The 21957-nt window shown below is 44.4% G+C and overlaps 2 protein-coding genes across 2 annotated transcripts in view; both read right to left on the reverse strand.

Moving 5' to 3' along the window:
- Positions 1-4151: 4151 nt before the first annotated feature.
- Positions 4152-6140, reverse strand: LOC148801927 (uncharacterized). Its single transcript, XM_088899080.1, has 3 exons — positions 5366-6140; positions 4893-5293; positions 4152-4819 (listed from the first exon to the last, which is right to left on the reverse strand). Exons 1-3 carry the CDS (start codon positions 5970-5972, stop codon positions 4268-4270), a joined length of 1560 nt encoding a protein of 519 aa, XP_088755206.1. The 5' UTR covers positions 5973-6140; the 3' UTR covers positions 4152-4267.
- A 4435-nt stretch (positions 6141-10575) lies between these two features.
- The window catches only part of LOC104597235 (alpha-soluble NSF attachment protein 2), a 28130-nt gene continuing 16748 nt past the window's right edge, over positions 10576-21957 (reverse strand). Inside the window, exon 9 of the mRNA XM_010258679.3 lies at positions 10576-10956. Coding sequence (XP_010256981.1) covers positions 10876-10956 — 81 coding nt within the window. The 3' untranslated portion in view covers positions 10576-10875. The remainder of the gene's footprint in view (positions 10957-21957) is intronic.

The raw sequence follows: 21957 nt of genomic DNA on the forward strand, positions 1-21957 counted from the left end.
CTAGCAGCAGGCCTGCCGAACCGATGCAGCAACAGCCTCCGGCAGAAAGGCCAGTTCGGGGAACCATCCATGTAATTGTGGGAGGTTCAGTGGTGGCGGGGTGCACATCAGCGGCAGCTCGGACCTCAGTTCGCGAAGCGGTCCTCGAGGAACGGAACCCCCCGAAGAGGCTGAAGACCGAGGAGCCGATCCTCTTCACAGAAGACGACGCGCGGGGAGTTCGCTACCCTCACGACGACGCACTCGTCATTAAGCTCAGGATCAACGACTTCGAAGTTAGGCGCGTGCTCGTAGATTCAGGCAGCTCGGCGGACATCCTATTCAAGTCGGCATTTGATCGGCTACAGCTGCCAAGGAGCGACCTAAAACCTGCAAGCACTCCCCTGGTGGGCTTCAGCGGGGAGGAAGTCAAGCCCCTTGGAAAGATAACGGTGCCCGTGGAAGTTGGCACGTGGCCTTGTGCGGTCAGACTCTACCACGATTTTCTGGTGGTCGTGACCCCCTCCCCATACAACGCCATAATAGGACGGCCAATCACGCATATCCTGCGGGCGGTGGTCTCTACCTATTATTTGGCGATGAAGTTCCCCACGGACTTCGGTGTGGGGGTAGTGCGGGGCGACCAGCTCGAGTCCCTCAAGTGCTACGTTGTCGCCCTAAAGGGCAAGTCCAAGCCGGCCGGCAACCTCGACCTAGAGCGGCCTACGGAGCAAGGCGAAGAACGAGCCTCGCCGACAGAAGAGACAGTCGCGATCCCGACCTCACCTACGGACCCGTCTCGCGCACTCCAGATTGGTGCTTCCGTCAAGGAACCCCTACGGACCGAACTGGTAAGTTTTTTACTCCAAAATTTAGATATTTTTGCATGGTCCGCGGCCGGTATGCCCGGTATTGACCCTAGTCTTATAACTCACAAACTTAACACTGACCCTTTAGTCAGACCCGTTAGACAGAAGAAACGAAACTTAGCCCCGGAGCGCTGGAAAGCGGTCGACGAGAAAGTCGAAAAGCTCCTCGCGGCAGACTTCATAAGGGAAGTCCATTACCCGAGCTGGTGGCCAACCCTGTGCTGGTGAAAATGGCGAACGGCAAGTGGCGCATGTGCGTCGACTACACCGACCTGAACCGAGCTTGCCTGAAAGACTGCTTCCCCCTTCCTAGGATCGACCGCCTAGTGGACGCGACCTCGGGACACGAATTGCTAAGTTTCCTGGATCCCTACTCAGGCTACAACCAAATCCGGATGGACCAGTCCGACGAGGAAAAAACCAGCTTCATAACCGAATTCGGTATATACTGTTATAAGGTCATGCCCTTCGGGTTAAAAAACGCCGGGGCGACCTTCCAAAGGCTTGTAAATAGGCTGTTCCGGCCCCTGATCGGCACAAAGATAGAGTGCTATGTAGACGACATGGTCGTCAAAACACAGTTTTCGCAAGAATTAATACAAGACTTAGATTCTGTCTTCCAAATCTTGCGTCAGTATAACATGAAATTAAACCCCAACAAATGTGTCTTTGGCGTCACCTCGGGCAAGTTCCTGGGCTACGTTATCAATCGACGTGGCATCGAGGCCAACCCAGACAAAATACAAGCCATCCTAGATATGAGACCACCTCAGAAAATAAAAGAAGTCCAAAGGCTAAACGGCCGCATAGCCGCCCTAAGCCGCTTCATGTCCAAATCGGCAGACCGCTGCCTACCCTTCTTCAAAGCGATCAAAGGCAAAGGGTTCGAATGGACCCAAGACTGTCAGCTCGCGTTTGACGAGCTAAAAGGCTACCTCGCCAAAGTACCAACCTTAGCTCGGCCCGAGGAAGGCGAAGTCTTGGAACTATACCTCTCGGCCAGCGACGAGGTGGTCAGTTCGGTACTAGTAAAGGAGGCAGACCGGGTCCAACGACCCATATATTATGTTAGTAAAATCTTGCAGGGAGAAGAGACAAGGTACCCGCAGATAGAAAAGCTAGCATATGCTCTGGTGATAGCAGCACGGAAACTCCGCCCGTACTTCCAGGCCCACACCGTCATCGTCCTGACCGACAAACCTCTGAGGCAAGTCTTACTCAAACCCGAGGTTTTCGGCCGGCTGACGAAGTGGTCCATCGAGCTCAGCGAGTACGATCTCTAGTACAAGCCAAGAACTGCCATCAAGGCCCAAGCCTTGGCAGATTTTATCGCAGAATGCACATTTAGCCTCGAAGCCCCTGAGCCGGTCGAGCCCGAGATCCCCAGTTCGGGCGAACTCGGAGCTCCCAAGCCAAACGAGTCCGAACCCCGTGAAGTAGCAGCCAGTGTGGCATCCCTCCTGGTTAGACCAAGCGCGAACTGGGAGGAGGAGCCCTGGATCCTTCACGTAGATGGCTCCTCGAACCAACAAGGCAGCGGGGCTGGAATAGTGCTACGCGGCCCGAGCGGAACAAAACTGGAATACGCGCTTCGCTTTGAGTTCGTGGCATCCAACAACGAGGCAGAGTACGAGGCACTAATAGCCGGGCTAAACCTAGCGCGCAAGGTCGGGGCAAAGCACGTGGTTATCTGTAGTGATTCCCAGCTCGTGGTCAACCAAGTTACAGGCGAGTACGAAGCACGCGAACTCACTATGATTGCGTACCTGGCAAAAGTAAAGGAAGCTCTGCTCAACTTCCAATCACACTTCATCAAGCAAATCCCGAGGTCAGAGAACGCTGAGGCCGACGCCCTGTCCCGACTAGCTAGCACGAGCCACAACGCCAGGAGAACCGTGTACGTAGAAGACTTGCCTCGGCCCAGCATTCTCGGTGGGGTAAGAGAGGTCGCTCCCGTCACCGAAGCAGAGCCGAGCTGGATCGACCCACTCGCGAGCTTCCTGTTAGACGGAACCCTCCCCGCGGACCGCAACACAGCCAAGAGGGTGCAGCGCCAGGCAGCCAAATACGTCATGATAGACGAACGGTTGTACCGATGATCCTACACGCTCCCCTATCTGCGATGCTTGCGCCTAGCCGAAGCCGAGCTAGTCCTCCGCGACATCCACGAAGGCTTGTGTGGCGGACACCTGGGGGGCAGAGCCTTCGCCCAAAAGGCACTTCGACAAGGATACTACTGGCCAACGATGAAGACAGAGGCAATCGAGCTCGTTAGAAAATGCGGCAAGTGTTAGAAGCATGCCAGCATCCACCATCAGCCCGCTGCCGACCTCAAATACCTCACCAGTCCATGACCCTTCGCCTAATGGGGCATCGACCTCCTGGGGCCATTCCCACCAGCAACAGGCGGGAGAAAATTTCTAGTGGTGGCAGTAGATTATTTCACAAAGTGGATAGAAGCCGAACCCCTGGCAATAGTTACGGCCCGAAACATACAAAACTTCTATTGGAAGAACATCGTATGTCGCTTCGGGCTACCTCGGGTACTGATCTCCGACAATGGCAAACAATTCGAAGACATCAAGTTCCAAGAATGGTGCCGAAGTATGGGAATTAGCCAGAACTTCACATCGGTTGCACACCCGCAGGCAAATGGCCAAACAGAAGTAATGAACAGAGCCATCCTCCGCGGGCTAAAAGCGTGAATGGACCAAGCCAAAGGTTTGTGGGCAGACGAACTACCAAGTGTTTTATGGGCACACCGAACCACGGAAAAGACCGCCACGGGTGAGACCCCCTTTAACCTCACCTATGGCACCGAAGCAGTGATCCTGGCGGAAATCGAAGTGCCGACGTTACGACTAGAAGCGTACGACGAACGGATAAACGAGGGCGAGTTGCGCACCAACCTCGACCTACTGGACGAAGTGAGAGACCTCGCGCACATCCAAACTGCGGCTTACCAACAAAAGGTAGCTCGGTACTACAACGCGCGAGTAAAAAAGAGGAACTTCCGCGTCGGCGACCTGGTTCTCCGTAAGGTCATGGTACCCGAACCCGGCGTAGGGAAACTTGGACCGAACTGGGAAGGACCCTACAGAGTAATGAAAACACTCGGTGGGGGAGCGTACGAGCTCGGAACCCTAGAAGGGAAACAGATACCCCGAGCATGGAACGTTGTCAACTTGAGAAGGTACTATCTATAGGCCACCAAAGCAAGTACGTCGAAGTCATTTCACAAAACGAACTGACGGACCGAAATGGTCAGTTCGGAAAAAAATATATATATATATATATATATATATATATATATATATATATATATATATATATATATATATATATATAGCTCGAAGACACCAGTACATGAGCAAAAAGACGTTTCATTTCAAAAACAGATGTGTACATTTCATTTCATTTCACAAGCCCGGGGCTACTTCATCGTTATCAGAAGCCTCTCCGACAACGCCCGAAGGACCTGCCTCCCCCTCGGAGTCTGGTTCGGCATCCGCAGCATTAGCCATCTCCGGAGTGATGCACGAAGTGGATATGGCGCTGGTATCGAGGTCGGGGTACGTATTCCGGATCATCCACCGACTTAGCTTGAAACCCCTCCTGTAGGAGTCTACCATCAGGTCATCGAAATCCGGCGAAGAAATGTAATCGCTGACAGCCTTCTTCTTCGCGTCTTCGATCCCTTGAGAAAAGATCTGAGTCCTCTCCCTGATATCCTCCTGAAGATACTCGACCCGGTGCTTCAGGTCTAGCTTCATTTCCGCCATGCGCTGCACCACCACCCCCATGGCCTCGGCATCCCTCTGAGACCTCGCCTGCCTAGACCGCGCACGACGAGCAGCAGCATCAGCAGCACGAGCATTCTCCTCGGCAGTCCGAGCAGCCTCCTCGGCAACTCGCGCCTGCCGCGAGCATTTCTCCACCTGGTTCGCCAAGGCGTGAATGGAGGAGTTCACCTATCAAAGGAAAACGAGGTCAGAGAAACGAATGAAAAAATAGAAGCCAAGCTCTAAAGAAAGGATCACTTACCACCATGGCATGAGTAACGGCACGGCAGGCCACTTGGTGCAGAGGGAGCTCGGTCCACGCCGCAACTTCCTCAGGAAACATCGCCTCCTTACTCCGTTGAAGAGCATGCACAGGCGACAGCATGCTCCTGAAGTCCCCCGGGGCCTCCGAGCCCGACGGCCCGGCTCGCATATGAGCAGACTCGGAATAGGCGGGAGCCCCCGTGTGTGTGGTTTCAGCATAAGGAGCCCCCGCCAGCCCCTGCATAGGAGGAACCATCTCGGGCTCCTCTGCCGGACAGTCCGGCACCTCGGGCTCCGCAGCTCGAGATGGCTCGGCGCGAGCTCGCTTGGCCACCCGCTTTCTCCTCTTCATCCCCTCGAACAAGTGCGCACCTCGTGACCCTCGAGAATCCATTGTACCTGTGAAAAGGAGTTCGGCATCAGCAAGACGTAAGCGAAGAACAAGACAAGATCACTAGGGAAAGAACCTACCCGAGCTCAGGCCCGCAGCAATAAGCTTGGCCTCCGTCAGATACCATTGGCAATCCAGCCCAAGCCACGCCCATTGCCGGAGGCCCTCCGCCGTTTCCTCATCAAGTGTGATGCCGGAATCAGGAGCGGCCACCCCCCAGCCAGTCTGAAACGGCCACCCCATCGCACTTCGCACCCCGAAATAGTCCCGCTTCCACGCCGGGACCTTATTGGGGAGTCCGTGTAAGAGCTTGAAGCCCGGGGGAGGGGACAGGTAGTATGCCCGCCTACGCCCAGGGAGGGGACCCACTTGCTTTTTCAACATTAAGATAGAGGAAAAAATCTCCAGATCCAGAGGGAAGTTCTTGTCGCAAAATAAAGAGATCGTTCCCACTAAGTTTCTAATGGAGTTCGGGTGAAGCTGGCCAACCGTCACACCAAAGTGGTTTAGGACCTCGACAAGAAGAGGGTGGAAGGGCAGTCGCAGCCCCGCGGCGAGCTGTTCCCGGAAAATCACCATCTCATCAGGACCGTGTTCCCAAGGAAAGCTCCCCGTAGGGATAAAATAACCGTACTCGCTGGGCAAATTATAGTAGTCTACGAGGGTTTGAAGTTCCTCAAGCGTCATAGTCGAAGGGCCGAACTGATCTACAACCCGGCCACGGCGGGAGGTGGATGCCGACCTACCCAAAGCACCTCGGGTGGTAGGCCCGACCCCTTCCTCAGGACCTACATCGGGCTCACTTGAACTACCGTGGGACGCAAACTGGTTTGTAGAACCCACATCAGACCCGCTTGAACAGTCTGAACCCTCCAAACCGGACATCGTGGAACGGAACGAGATTCCAAAGAACAATCACCCGGGAAGAAGACTGAAGCAGACCGCGAGAACTCGAACAAGCAAGAAGCCCTGGGACGCGAGCTGAAAAGCCTGGACGCGAGCTGAAACTTAAGGCGCGAGCTCGAGATATACAACAATAGCAAGGACGCCCCTCCCCCGCGCACTATTTATATCCACTGCATACGGAAAGCGACGGCCCAGATCGAAGCCAATCCAACAGCCCACAGCCACGCTAAGCCGCACGTCTTCCAAGACCAATCGGCGCACGTCTTTCCGAAACTGACGGAATGTCGCGCACGTCTTGTCAGACGACAGTTGTCGGCACGCGTCTTCCCGAAACTGACGGAGTAACGGCGCACGTCTCCTCGCAATAAAAGCGTCTGCAGCGCAACTCCCGAACCACAGCCGTCACGACTCCCAAACGCGCGCCCTTTTTTGAAAAACAAATTAGAGCAAGCGCGCTCAGCACGGACCAAAACCCTCCTGCTACCTTGCAAACTCCCCGCGCCAAGACGGAACCGTTGTCGTAGGGAGTGGGGGGCAATTGATGAAGGGAAATTTGGCCCGACCTCGCAATCGCCCGACACGCGGCAAAGGCAAGCAGTTCGGGACAGTAGAGCACCCAAAGCGAACATCGGAAGCAAGTCCAAACTCACTACCGAGCCCGAACTCCAGACCGCTGTACTTAGTCCGAGCTCCTTGATAAAGAGCGAGCTCCCTGTCGAAGGTCCGAGCTCCCTAAAACCTGAGCTCCCCAAGTCCGAGCTCAGTACTAGGAGCTCGAGCTCCCTAAAGAACCCGAGCTCCCTAAATCCGAGCTCCCTGTTAAGAGCGAGCTCCCTGTTATGGGTCCAAGCTCCCCAAGTAAGAACCCGAGCTCCCTATTAAGAACAAACTCCCTACTGGGAGTCCGAGCTCGCTATTAAGAGCGAGCTCCCTACTGAGAACCCGAGCTCCCTGCAAGGAGCACGAACTATACTGGGCCCCAAGCCTCACAAAGCTGACCCGAGCTGACCCGTGGCAGCTCGGAACACTCCAAACCGAACTCAAGGCACCTCGCTCGCCACTCCAACACTTCACTTCCAAAACACCAGGCCCGCCAGACGTACCCGATGCCAAGGACGTCCTTACCCAAGGGCGGCGTACCTGACTGATTTGGGATCTGATGCCTGATAGCCGCATTTCAAACGGCTTCCTGCCACCGCCACCTGCAACCGTCGTCACTAGCCGCAGAGATGGCTCCGACAGAAGGAACAGTGGCGGTTCTGTCCGACCAGAGGAAGTGACACCCGAACTGGCAGGAGTTCAGAAGTAATCATGCCCGACCTGACGGAGGCCTAGAAGTGAGTACGCGAGGTGGTTATAAAAGGCTTCTACCCTCCCAGGGATGGGGTATGCTAACTTTCGCGCTATCTGGTTATTCTTGCCTTTGAAGGATTCTAACTTGAGCTTCGGAGACCTTACGCCGGGTTCTCCCCGGAGCTTCTCTTCTCCTCCCATTTCAGGTCCCTGTTACTCATTTCAAAGGCAAGATCATCAACAGCTAAGACCGGCCAGATCGTGCATCATCAACTAGATCTACTGCAATCTCTGTGGTGAATCTGTTTGGTGAATTCAAATCTGTCTTCACAGAAGAAGACAATGAAGCTTGAACCAGATCTAGCACAACCTCTGTCGTGGATCTATTTTGTGAACCCAGATCTATCTTCATAGAGGAAGACGATAAAGATTTGAATCAGACCCAGTGCGACCTCTGCCTTGGATCTATGTGAACTCAAATCTGTCTTCATAAGGTGTGAACCGGATATAGTGCAATCTCTTTAGTAGTTCTACGTTTGGGAACTCAGATCTAGTGCGATCTCTTCAAACAATGAACACAGATCTGGGTTTGAACCAGATCTAATGATTCTTTGTCACTTGTTCTGCCATGGTGGAAAGAGTAGACATACGAGGAGAGGGAGAAGAAGAAGAAGAAGAAAAAGAAGAAAGAAAGAAAGAAAAATAGGGGCCAACACTGAGGTGGGAGGAGAGAGAGAAGAAGAAGATCACTAGTCAACAGCATTGAGAACAGCGACCAAAACTTTTTCCCCTTAACCTGGTTATTTGCAGAATACCCCACCCTAAGTCCTAACCGTTTCGACCCTTCCCTTGATGACTCTAACCCTTTACAACCCAATGGGTTCCCTTGACCCAACCCCACCCTGACCCTCTTCCCCTGACCCAAATGGGTGATTCAACCCATAATCCTCATCTTAATGGGTGGATTTTTAAACGGATGGGTCAGATGGGATGGGGGTCAACATTGCCACCCCTGTACAATTGGTGGGGTGCAGTTGAGGTCTAAAGTGACGCTTCCACTTATTACCTCTCAATTTAACTTCAAATTGTAGGGCCCGTTTGTGAGGGCTGTGCTAAACGTTGAACTGCTTTCAGGTGCTCTGGATAAACAATCCAAAGGGGCTGAAGTGGTCAGCCCAAAAAATAACTTATTGTGAGTTGTGACTGACAGATGATTTAGACTCTCCGGATTTTTTCGCTCAATATAGCTTAAAGGCTGTCCATGTAGGGCCTAACTTGGGAAGCCGGAAGCTACTGGGCACCAAACCTCACATGATTTAAGGATGCCAGCCTGAGAGAGATATAATCTTTTTTTTTGGTATTTAATACAACACACTAACTTTTCAATGTAGTAGAAATGGCAGGACTGGAATCTGTGTCTCTGCTTGGACTACCCAACTAACATGCCAATCAAGCCACCACGCAGTTGGCAGGGATATAATCATTCAAGGCTTATGATTTGACAGAGACCCTTCAAGCAGTTATAATCCTTAGATTGGTTAAACATGGATAGATTTTTAACTTAAAGCCTTGAAGATAAACATGGTTAAACTGAGCCTTGATTCTTTAGGCTCAGTTTGGAAGGAGTATAAATACAAATATGTAGAGTGCAAAGTTTTCTATTTTGTATGTATTTGTACCGTACACATTTGTATTTGTACAAAGGTTTAAAGTATCGAAAACGCAAGGTGTATCGAAAAGATAATTTTAAAAGACGTATTGAGATACGCTTTGGATATGTATGGATACGGACGAAAAATCAAGATGCACATAAATACACTAAAAAACTCAAATAAATCCTAAAAAATATATTAATAGTGATAGTTACAAGTTTTATATGATTGTAAATAAGTTATTTAAAAGTAAAAAAAAAAACTGTAATTTAATAGTTTATATAAAATTCTAGATATCGGGACACTTAGTAACTATTGACAAATGATGGAATAACTAAAACGTAAAAAAAAAACTAAAATGTATATATATATATATATTAATTTTAAAATAATCAATATAATTTATCTTAATATTTATTAATAAAAATTTTAATAATTAATTCTAACATTTATTGATAAGCATACAGTAAGAAAAAGAGAAAATTTACTTAAAAATAAAAATGCATAAACCTATAGCAAGCAAATGGGCATGGCTTAATGAACCTTTAGTTGTTAAGGCCTAATGTCCAAGGTTCGAATCTTGCTATTGCTAAATTTGTAGTTTTATACTAACAAAGCGAATTTAATGAGAAAAAGGATTATTAGTTAACAAAATTAATGAGAAGAAAATTCCAATTAGGCACTAAAATTGAACTTTAAATTTAAAATTATGCATTAATTACAGGAGTAATTAACTAATTAATGAGAAATTGCACTTAAATATAGGAATAAATATAAAATTAATGAGGTAATTGGCCCTAAATATAATTTAATGAAATTAATGAGAGAAGGGGACTTGTATCACGCTGTATCGAACTATTTCAGAATTGTATAGGCCGATACAGACCCGAAACAGTCCGATACAGACCGATAAATACAAAAAAGAACGCTACAGATAATTTCTATGCGTTCCATGTATCGGACTTATACCGGAACGATACATATCGGCCGATACGATCCGATACATTCTGAAATTTTGAACCTTGATTTGTACTCTTTCCAAACTAAGCATTATGCTTAGTTTGGGAGGAGTACAAATACATTCCTTCCAAACTGAGCTTTATAATCAAATTCAGCAGGGAATGAAGATAATCAGTCCTTCAAGATTTTGTAGTGCTTTTGCCGTTGAGACACAATGTTTCTTATTTCAAGATAATGAGTCTTTTAACCAAGGGCTCCTGTGTAGAAACACAATGTTTCTTATTTTTAGTATTTTAATTAATTACTTTATTAACAATTACATGAAAGTATTTCTTATTTTCTATTGGTTAACTAGTAAGTCAGCCGGATTGGACAATGTCAGCTGAATTGACTCGGCAAGTTTGCCCTCTTTAATGAATTTCCAGGGTTTTAAACCACACTTACAAATAAATTAACCACAAATAAGAAACCCTAACAGATAAGCAAACCTTCACTCCATTCCAATCACCAACACTCGCCAACTACACTTCACATTCAATCAAGTTAGCTCTTATTTTCTTAAAAATACGATATTGACGCAATGAACAATTAAAGAGCCAACTTAGGGAGGGAATAGGAAAATACTAGTTTATGCACATAAATCCAAGCAATAAAAGTCTCTCCTTAGAACCCAAAACCAATTACAACACAAATTAGGACTATAAAGGGATGCAAGTCTGGCTAACCAGTAACTAATTAGTGGATACAAACCCAAAATTAGATAGTGGATAACAAAGAATTCAAGTAAGATCGTCCTCTTCCAATTCCCTTGCCTTCAGGGATTGCTTTACTCTCAACAGAATAGTGGTTTTCCAAGAATCCTAGTTAGCAATGTGCAGAAGCAGATTCAGAACATGTAGTAGTTAAAAATTGACAAATACAGATGAGTAAAATGCAATACAATTCAAATAGAGGCTAGTTTAGATGAAAAGAAATAGAAAGTCAGTTTAGAAACAGAGATTAAGAAAACAAAGAAGACAGGCGATGATGACATCTAAGCAACTTGAAGTTTTGTTTCAAGTGCAATCTGTTTTTTGTTACCACAAAGGCCTAGATATGCATTGCTGAGTTCAGGTCAAAAGAAGCAAAACCCTCACCTTGATTTGTTGCAGCTAAGACAAAGTAGGTAGATGATCTACATGTTCAATCCTTTCAAATTTATTGAGGTGCCGGTGAGTCGGTGACATTTTATGATTGCTCTAGAAGCAGACAATGGAAAGGACTCTAATGCAGACAACAAAGTTCCACATGTTTTTGACATAGGCTTTAGTTTGACACCTACATTCATCTTTTCCATTGTTCCTTCTTATGCACCAACTTCTAACATGATCAGGAACTCAGATATCTTAATACTCTCAAGGCACTAAAGACCAGTGGCAGGCTGAGAAGATGACGGTTATGCGTTACAATAAGATATGCACTCCAGCAGGGTCAAATATCATCTATGGACAAACCAAGTATGGGAGATTGTTTAGTGTACATTTGTCCACAATGATCAAACTGAGAAGAGGAACAACAACTTGCAGCATCTGAACTCCAAATATGGCAAGAAATTCCTCATGTAACTAATAAATGAAATTATGGCAAGAAATTCCTCATGTTTAGTGTACCTTTGTCCATTCTTATGTGTTTTGCACTTTTTTAATGGTCACTACTTATAAATTACCTTTTATTGTTGCTTGGTCCTCTGCCACTGTAAAGGCTCCAACCTCCTAGGATTAGGAATGCAAGACATATATAACATTACAATAGCTACTAGCTAATTTAAGTTATGCGACGAGGAGATGAACAAATACATTTAGCCTATGTTTGGTTTGAAGGAAAAGGTGGGGAAAGGAAAGGAAAGGTAGGGAAACCAATACAAGGTTTGTAAAGGTTTCCCTACCTTTCCTTTCCTTTCCCTATTTTTTCCTTCAAACCAAACACAGCCTTAGAGTTTCACATGCTCAAATTGGTGAGTGCAATAGTGCATGAAGCACTTGGTATGATTGACATTTGTTTGCTGTCATTATCACTTTGGATTTGTATTATATGTTATGTTCATTTATTTTGGCTTGAACTTACAAGCTTTTAAAACATTTAATTTCTTTTAAATTCATTTAATGTATTAAGTTTTTTTTTTCAAAATTTTGTTACTTGCTGTGTCCAGGTGCACGCCATGCCTTGCACCTCAGGCACTAGAAGACCCTTGATCTTTTCTTGCATCTCTCACTTAATTGCTCTTAAATCAATCATATCTTTACTGATTTTCTTTGGAAAGAGCATGCCATGATGTCCTGTTAAGAAATGTGCCAAACCACATCCATTCCCAATTCTATATTGGGCTTCTTGGAGTTATGCTGTCAACATTGTTGCCAGGAATTAGAATCACTTCCCTCCAGATAACCTACACATTTTTTCCTTGTTTTATAAACAGTAGTTGAACTGCACAGATATGATACAGTTGAACTGAGATAATCTTTGAAAATGTCCCTAAGCCTTCTTTAGATGTCTCCCTTTTTAAAACATGTCTCAAGAGTCCCTCTAGTACAGACAAAATCAACAATTAACACAACTAAGATCTTAGTGTCGTTTCCCATTGATGTAACTCATGTCCTTTCTCCTGCTCCAGTACAACCACCCTTCATTCAGACCTCATCTCTGGTGTAAACCTCCTAAGCAAAAGGGTAACACACTCTGGCTGTTAAATACAGAAAAAGAGATGCCTATAGATGTGAATCAGTCCTCTAAACTGAAATAAACTTGGTTAAAATTAGAGAGAAAAGAAGAAAAGTAGAGGACAGCAGTACAAAGGAAGAAGATGGAGAAAAGAAGAGGAGGAAGAAGAAGAGTTCGATAATCTCCTCCCTTCCCTCTCTAATCCTTTTGTTCTTCATTCATTAGGCTAATTACAAGTATGCCCTTAAGTGGGCGGCCAGCCAAGCAGAAACCTAAAGTAAGTTTACAAAAAGAAATAACAGGCCCATAAAGACAGGCCCATTAACAAACAAATAAGTAACACACTACAAGAATAGATACTAGGGCCCATTCGGCCCAGTCTCTCTACACTCCCCCTCAAGCTGAGCATAGATGTCAATCATGCCCAGCTTGCTTATATAGTGTGTCAGCTTCCCTTGGAACTCCCTTGGTCAAAACATCAGCCAACTGTTCTTCTGAGGCAATAAATGGCAAGCAAACTTCTCCCGAGGAAACTCTTTCCCGTATAAAATGTCTATCAACCTCAATGTGCTTAGTTCTGTCATGTTGAACATGATTATGTGCAATAAGCTGCCTGGTTGTCACAGTAGAGTACCATTAGCTTTTCATAGTCAACCCCCAATTCTTCTAAAAGTGCAGCCACAGTAATTATGACACACCATGTGCCATTGCCCTGTATTTTGCTTCAGCAGAGGATCTGGCAACTACAGACTGCTTCTTACTCCTCCATGAAACAATGTTCCCTGCCACCAAAGCACAATATCCCGAGGTGGATCTCCTATTATCAATAAATCTGGCCCAATCAACATCAGTGTATGCCTCCAGCTTCATGTGTCCATGTTTGGCAAATAGAATACCTTTCTCTGGAGTACCTTTCAAGTAACACAGAACTCTTTCTGCAACAACTAAATGTGTATCTCTGGGAGAATGCATAAACTGACTAATAACACTCATTGCATAGGAAATATCCGGCCAAGTCATGCAGAGATAATAACAAATTCCCAAGCAGTCTCTGAAACATCCCCCTATCAGATAAAAGTTCACCATCTATAGCAGAAAGCTTATGATTGGGATCAATAGGAGTGGAGGCCGGTTTAGCACCAAGTTTACCAATTTCTGCAAGGAGGTCAAGGACATACTTGCGCTGAGAAATGAAGATACTATCCTTAGATCTAGCAACTTCAATTCCCAAGAAATACCTGAGATCTCCTAAATCCTTGATCTCAAATTCAGAGTTAAGAAACTTTTTGAGTTTACTGACCTCCTGGGTGTCATTACTCGTGACCACAATGTCATCAACATAAACTATCAAAAAGGTCACCAAAGAGTCACTTCTTTTCAAGAATAAGGTATGGTCAGATTGAGTTTGTGTGTAACCAAATGAGACAAGAGCAGCCTTGAATCTCTCAAACCAGGTCTGAGGAGACTATTTGAGACCATAAATGGATTTCTGCACTTTACACACCTTCCCTTGCATTTCCTTTCCATACACTCTCGGAGGCAAAGACATATAGACCTCTTCATGTAGATCTTCATTCAAAAAGGCATTTTGAACATCAAACTGGTGGAGAGGCCAATCAAAAGTAGTAGTTAGGGACAACAAAACCTGGATTGAGGTCATCTTGGCCACAAGAGCAAAGGTCTCAAGATAGTCAATACCATACATCTGAGTGTGGCCTTTAGCAACCAATCTGGCCTTAAACCTCTCAATAGAGCCATCAAATGACATTTAATGGCAAATACCCATTTACAACCCACTAGTTCCTTCCCTTCTAGCAAATCCACAATATCCCAGGTATGGTTCTTATGCAAAGCATCTAGTTCAGCCATCATAGCATCCCTCCATTCAAGTTTAGATAGAGCTTCTAATACAGACATGGGCATCACATGGGAAGAAACATAAGAAAGAAAAGAGTAGTAGGTAGGGGATAAAAGTCTTAGGACGGGTGTTTAGAGATAGAATGGGTTGTACACTTCCGCTTGCCCTTGCAAAGAGCAATAGGAAGATCAAGGTCTAGGAAAGAAGTAGGAGTGGAGGAATTATAGGAGGATGAGGTGGAGGAGAAGGAGCAGGAATACTGGAGATAGGCACAGTGGGAGAAGTGGACACCTCATCAGATGACTCAAAAGGAACAAGAAGAGGAATTGTTGGAGACATAGCAAAGGGTTCCTTAAATTGCTCCCCCTTAGGAGGAATACTAAAGAAAGAAGTAGACTCAGCAAATATGACATCTCGATATACAAAGCGGGTGCCACTAACTGGATCAAAACAGCAATATCCCTTCTGTGTGGAGGCATATCCTAGAAAAACACATTTACGAGTCTTAGGTTCAAATTTGTGCCTTTGATGGCTGTGAACATGTACATAGCAGGTGCACCCAAAAACACGAAGAGGAAGAGAGAAAAGATCCTCATCCGGAAAGAGAAGGCTAAAGGAGGGGTTTTGAAGCCAAGAACCCGGGAAGGCATACGGTTAATAAAAAAGGTAGCAGTAAGGACAACATCTCCCCAAAATTTAATAGGAACATGGGATGCAAAAAGGAGGGTTCTAGCAACCTCAACCACATGACGGTTCTTCCTTTCCACCACTCCATTCAACTGCTGAGTGTAGGAACAAGAACTTTGATGAATAACCCCAAAAGTTTCAAGATAGGATGAGAGATTCTTCTCAAAATGCTCCTTAGCATTATTAGAACGAAATATTTTGAAATTTTTGCACAATAGTTGGTACTTCATCCCAAGATTTCATGAGATAAATCCAAGCGTAACGAGAATAATCATCAATAAAAAGGATGAAGTACTTGTAACCCCCCATAGTAGGCAAATGATATGGCCCCCACACATCAGAGTGAACAATATGGAAAGGAGAAATGGATCTTTTATTGCTTACTGAATAAGATTGTCTACAATGCTTTGCAAGTTCACAAGACTCACAATGAAGACTCGATAAAGACACTCCTTTAAACATATTTGGAAACAAATGACTCAAAGCAGAAAAAAACAAATGGCCAAACCAAAAATGACATAACATGACTCTATCAACAGACTCTGACAAAACTGACTCCAAAGCTACTCCATGAGGTGGTCCAAGAATCCTATCAAGTGTGTCTAGCAAGTATATTCCATTCACCTCATGGCCACTCCCAATCATTCTCTGAGATTTCAGGTCTTGAAAAACACAATGAGTAGGAAAGAATGTTATGCTACAGTTCATCAATTTAGTTAAGCTGCTAACAGATAAAAGATTTGTATTATGTTTGGGGACATGAAGAACAGAGGATAAAATAAGGGTGCCAGAGGTCTTGATATTCCCCTTGCTAGAGATGAGAGCAAGAGACCCATCAGCAAGAGATATTTTCTCTTTACCAAAGAGAAGGTGGTATGAACAAAAAAGGTTAGACAAGCTGGCCATATGGTTTGATGCACCAAAATCAATAATCCAAGGGATTTTATGATTACCTAAAATCGAAGCATGGCTTGCAGAACCATGAATACCTGAGTGAGCAAATGTGGATGATGATGATGTGTTGCCTAAAGAGTGAGATGTAAAGCCAATGGCTTCCAAGTGATTTAACAACCTTCCATACTTTTCAAAATCTGCCTTCATTGCTGCCAATTGTTCCATGGTTGACTTTTCTTCACTCTCCTTATTCCCTCCCTCAAGTACTGTGGCAACACTAGCAATCTTAGACTTTCCTGTCTGGCCAGTCTTCTTAAAACTGTTGTTATTCTTAAACCTGTCCAGCAGAAGATCTAGATGAAGCTTCTAGCAAGTGTCCTTAGTACGCCTCGATTTCTTGTAGTATTCACATATCATCTCTTTCTTCTCAGTTGGACCCTTCGGCTTTATTCTAGCATGTGCAAACCTGTCCACTTATTCTCTTTACTACTTACCATAGCATATGCTTGGGCAAGAGTTACCTCATCCTTGGCCAGAATATTCTGCCTAATAATGTCAAACTCAAGGTTGAATCCTGCAAGAAACTCAAAGACCCTGTTTCGTTCCCCCAACTTCCTAAAAGTCTCTGCATCCTTCGCACTCTCCCATACAACTGTCTCCATAACATCAATTTCATGCCATAGCGATTTCAGCATAGAGTAGTAGATTGCCACACGCTTCTCCCCTTGTCTCAAGTTTTTCATATCACTTTTCAGCTTGTAGGCTCTTGCCACATTCAAGTTCTGTGAATAGGTTTAGATAACACTATCCCAAATCTCCTTGGCTGAAGGCATCCAAAGATAATGCTGACTTATATGGGGCTGCATAGAGTTGACCAACCATCATATGATTGTATAGTTCTCCTGCATCCATTTCTCAAATTTAGGGTCTGTCTCTTCAGGTTTCACCTTACTGCCTGTGAGATACCCTAATTTTCCTTTACTACAGACATAAATCCGTATAGACTGTGCCCAAGCAAGGCAATTGGTTCCATCTAACTTAATAGTGGTCACACCAGTCAAAACAGAATCTATCGAGCCAAGCTTGGATACCGGCACCTGCTTGAACTCACTTCCGTATTGCTCCATTAATCAAATGGAAATAAAAAAACTAGAATTTCGGTCTTTATAAACTTACTTGAAGTCAAAACAGTACCCAGATGCTTGAAAACTAGGGTTTCACTGCGCCCTGTTGTTGGGGAGAAAGAGAGAAGATACAGCCGCTCCTACCAGAGCTTCCCAATCTCTTCCAGAACTGAACCACCCTCTTTTAGAAGTCAAAAGACACCTCCCAAGCATTGAGCGCCACACCCAAAACTTCTCCTTAAACTATAACTTCGAAATTCTCTAATCGGCTAAGGTTTTGGGCAAGGTTCAAAGTATCAATACGATACGCATACCGGGCGTATCGTATCGATACTTAGAAACGCTTGAAACTCTTTTTTTTTTTTAGTTTTTTTTTTCAAACTATGGTTTTTTGGGAAGCTTAAAACATGTTTTTTATTATTAAAAAAAGTTGGGGTTCCGAAACACCTAGAAACAGGCGTTTGTCAAAAGATACGATACAATACGATTGATACTTTAAACCATGGTTTTGGGCAGAAAAAATACAGCATCACTTATTGGCAGTTTTCGGCCAGACTTCAACTCTCCAAACCCTTTACCAACTAGGCAAAAGATCCTCTGAACTATAGAGAACCTATCTCTCCATACACTCTCCTAATCGAAGGGTGTATGGGAAAAGAGAAAAAAAAAGAGAAATAAGCAAGAAAGAAACCTGCTCTAATACCAAGATGTGAATCAGTTCTCTAAAACTGAAATAAACTTGGTTAAAATTAGAGAGAAAAGAAGAAGAAAAGTAGAGGACAGCAGTATAAAGGAAGAAAATGGAGAAAAGAAGAGGAAGAAGAAGAGTTCAATAATCTCCTCTCTCCCCTCTCTAATCATTTTGTTAATCTTCATTTATTAGGCTAATTACAAGTATGCCCTTAAGTTGGTGGCCAGCTAAGCAGAAACTTAAGTAAGCTTACAAAAAGAAATAATAGGCCCATAAAGACAGGCCCATTAACAAACAAATAAGTAACACACTACAAGAATAGATACTAGGGCCCATTAGGTCCAGTCTCTCTACACCTATGAAAGGAAGAAACCTAAAACCTACAAAAATTAAGAATTATGAAAGAACTATCACAAAATATGAGAACCCTAATACAATTAAGACCTATCTCAGCTGCTGGCCAGACTACAATTTTTTTTTAAGATAAATAAAAAATATATTAAAACAAAAAACAGGATAAGGTGATAAGCAATCACCCGGATGAACAGGAAAAACACCCAAAAGACACCCAACTACAGAGTACGACATCCAAATATGCCAAACCATCCCATCAAATCCAACACTCAAAATCCAAATCCATACAAAGCAAAAAGAACCGACATAAGAACAACACGTAATTAAAATCCAAAACCCATACAAAAACCAAAGCAAAATAAAACCACCCCTACCCTAGACCCAAAGTGAGAAACCAAACCCCCAAAGGCCTCCGAATCAACAATCAACTTAATCATTTTGATTGCCACCTTCCTGTTGTCTTCTGACTGCACTTTTGTGTTCCCTTACCTTCTTGTTAGGTCCAATGCCAAACATACCTCCTTTTGTGCAAAATCCTTTGAGACTGGTATCTACTATTGGTTTCTCTTAATCTTCTGACTTCTAAACTTTCTAACTGTATTTAAAGTTCCAACGGCTTCTTCCATCCTTTCCTCAGATTTCTGACCCCTATCCAGAACAACCACCCCCTCCAAATCCTCTTCTTCTCCTTGATGTTATTCTCCCTGCTCCGTTAGGCTTTTCCATTCCCTGAATTATGAAATTATTGAGTTGCAATTAATCACTGTATCATCTTTATTATTGTTCTCCCCATTCCTTTCCTCCACAGACCTGAAAGCTTCTTTCACGAACTCCTCCCTCCTAAGAAGAATAGACCCAAAATTATGCTAACTTCCACTTCCTTATTCACTACTTTTTCAATGTCACAAGTTACCCCCACCATATGTGTCTCATCTATCATTATTTCGTCCTCACTTTCTTCCCTCAAGTCCATCCCTAAGCCCACTTTCAGTCCCCTTTCTTTGTTTTCTTCTAATGGAAAAGCTTTGTATCTTTTCCTCTTATACATTCTGACCCCACCCCCACTCTTACTTCCTGCCCCTCGCTTCCCCCTCCCTCATTTCCTGCTCCTTTCTCCCCTTCCTTCTCCTTCACTAAACCATTATCCCCTTTCCTTCCTCTGTTCCTTGGAATCAATCTAAATGAGCTGTTCACTCTAGAGGCCAATGTTCTAGTCGATGCCTTGACAATCATAAAAATGTTATGTGGAGCAGAGGTGAAATTGTATTAGGTATGCGAACTGAATATGGCTATGGCAGTAGAGATAATTTTTCAGCATGAGGTACAAGTTGCAATGTCTTTGAAATTGTTCTTTCTAGGCAGCAATCATTGCACAGTCCAGCTTCAGAGAGCTGGAGTAGGGTGGCTAAATAGCTCTTGCAGTGGAAAGAGGTGAGATGGTTGGGTGACAATGAATTGGGTGAATGATAGGATTTTTTGAAGAAATTACCTTCATTAAAGAAGAAGCGCAGGGTACATGAGAAGGTGTACAGCTGGAGACAAAGACTCCAATTGAATTACAAGGGTAACATGCAGTCACTAAACAAAGAATCCCTAAAAACCCCTAATTTAGTTAGACCATTAGCCACAGAATTTAAACCTCTAGGAATCCATCTAATCCTTATATTCAATTGGGTTATGATGTCTCGTGCTTCATCCAAGTAGAATTTGCTGATAACAGTTTCAGATGAATGCCTTGTGAAGAAAAGTACAAGAAGCTGAAAGTTTTCAGCAGTAAAGAAGAAGAGAGGAGAAGAAAAGAGAGTGGGATGTTACTAGAATTGAATGAGTCTGGCCGTCTGCTCCTCTTGATTTATATACTTAAAACAAAAGAATGGAAGATTACATGAATACCCTTGGGCGGCTACTTTAAGTAGTTGAACAGTCACAACTTAAAATAACATAAACTAATGGGCCTGAGGCCCAATTACTTCCTAACTTAACAACTTAAAAATAAAAAATAAAAGGCTGGGCCCAATAACTTAAAATCGGCCCAACTCAACACTCCCCCTCAAGTTGGGAATAAATGTCACACACTCCCAACTTGCGTAGAACATGCTCCAACTTGTTCCTTGCAACACCTTTTGTAAGAACATCAGCAAGCTGCAAATCAAAAGCAATGTATGGGAGACAAACTTCCCCTGAAGTCACCCTTTCTCTTATGAAATGTCTGTCCACTTCAATGTGCTTTGTCTTGTCATGCTGAACTAGGTTGTGGGCAATGTTAATTGCTGCCTGATTATCACAATACGACATCATAGGTTCTTCTGCCTCAACAGCAATCTCTCCTAACAAGGAACAGATCTAGAGAAGCTCTGAAACTCCATGTGCCATGGCTCTGTATTTAGCTTCTGCACTTGACCTTGCCACAACTATTTGTTTCTTACTTTTCCACGAGACAAGATTACCCCCAAGGAGAGTGCAAACTCCTGATGTAGATCTCTTGTCATCAAGGCATCCTGCCCAATCAGCATCTATATAAGCCTCTAGCTTCAACTGTCCATGGTCAGCAAAAAGTATGCCTCTGCCTAGGTGTCCCTTCAAATAAGCAAGAATCTTGTCAACAACCTCCCAATGCTGAACTCGTGGGGCATGCATGTATTGACTCACCACATTCACTGCATAGGAGATGTCTGGTCCTGTCATACATAAATATAGCAGCCGCCCCACAAGTCTCTGATATCTCCCAATGTCCTTCCTTCTGATGCATTAATTTTGTGATTCTGATCAATAGGAGTATTGGCCGTCTTTGTTCCAAGTTTCCCTGTTTCTTGTAAAAGGTCTAGAACATACTTCCTTTGAGAAATGAAAATTCCATGCTTTGATCTTGCAACCTCAATGCCCAAGAAATACCTCAGCTCCCCAAGATCCTTAATTTCAAATTCTCTGTGCAGATTCTTCTTCAAACTGTCAATCTCACTCAGGTCATTTCCTATAACTACAATATCATCCACATAAACAATCAGAATTGATACCAGGGACCCCCTCCGCTTCACAAATAAAGTATGGTCTGAGTGTAGCCAAAAGCAATCAAGGCCTTCCTGAACCTGTCAAACCATGCTCTGGGAGACTGTTTCAAACCATAAAGTGACTTCTTCAATCTACATACCTTCCCCTTTTCAGCATCACTGTAAAAACCAATAGGAAGATCCATATACACTTCTTCCAGCAAATCCCCATTCAGAAAAGCATTTTTTACATCAAGTTGGAAAAGGGGCCAAGAGTATGTAGCAACAAGAGAGAGAAAGATCCGAACAGAAGTCATCTTTGCAACTGGTGCAAAGGTCTCTAAGTAATCAATGCCATAGGTTTGAGTGTACCCTTTTGCAACCAGTCTAGCCTTATACCTTTCTATACTTCCATCTGCATTGTAATTAAATGTATAAACCCATCTACATCCAACAGTCTCCTTGCCCTCTGTTAGATCCACAATCTCCCATGTCTGATTCTTAATTAAGGCTTTCATCTCTTCCTGCATAACTGCCTTCCACTCAGGTTTGGAGAGTCTCACTGACAC

The sequence above is a fragment of the Nelumbo nucifera genome, chromosome 2 (genome assembly GCF_055504915.1).
Source record: "Nelumbo nucifera cultivar China Antique chromosome 2, China Antique-T2T, whole genome shotgun sequence".
In the NCBI taxonomy this organism is placed as follows: domain Eukaryota; kingdom Viridiplantae; phylum Streptophyta; class Magnoliopsida; order Proteales; family Nelumbonaceae; genus Nelumbo; species Nelumbo nucifera.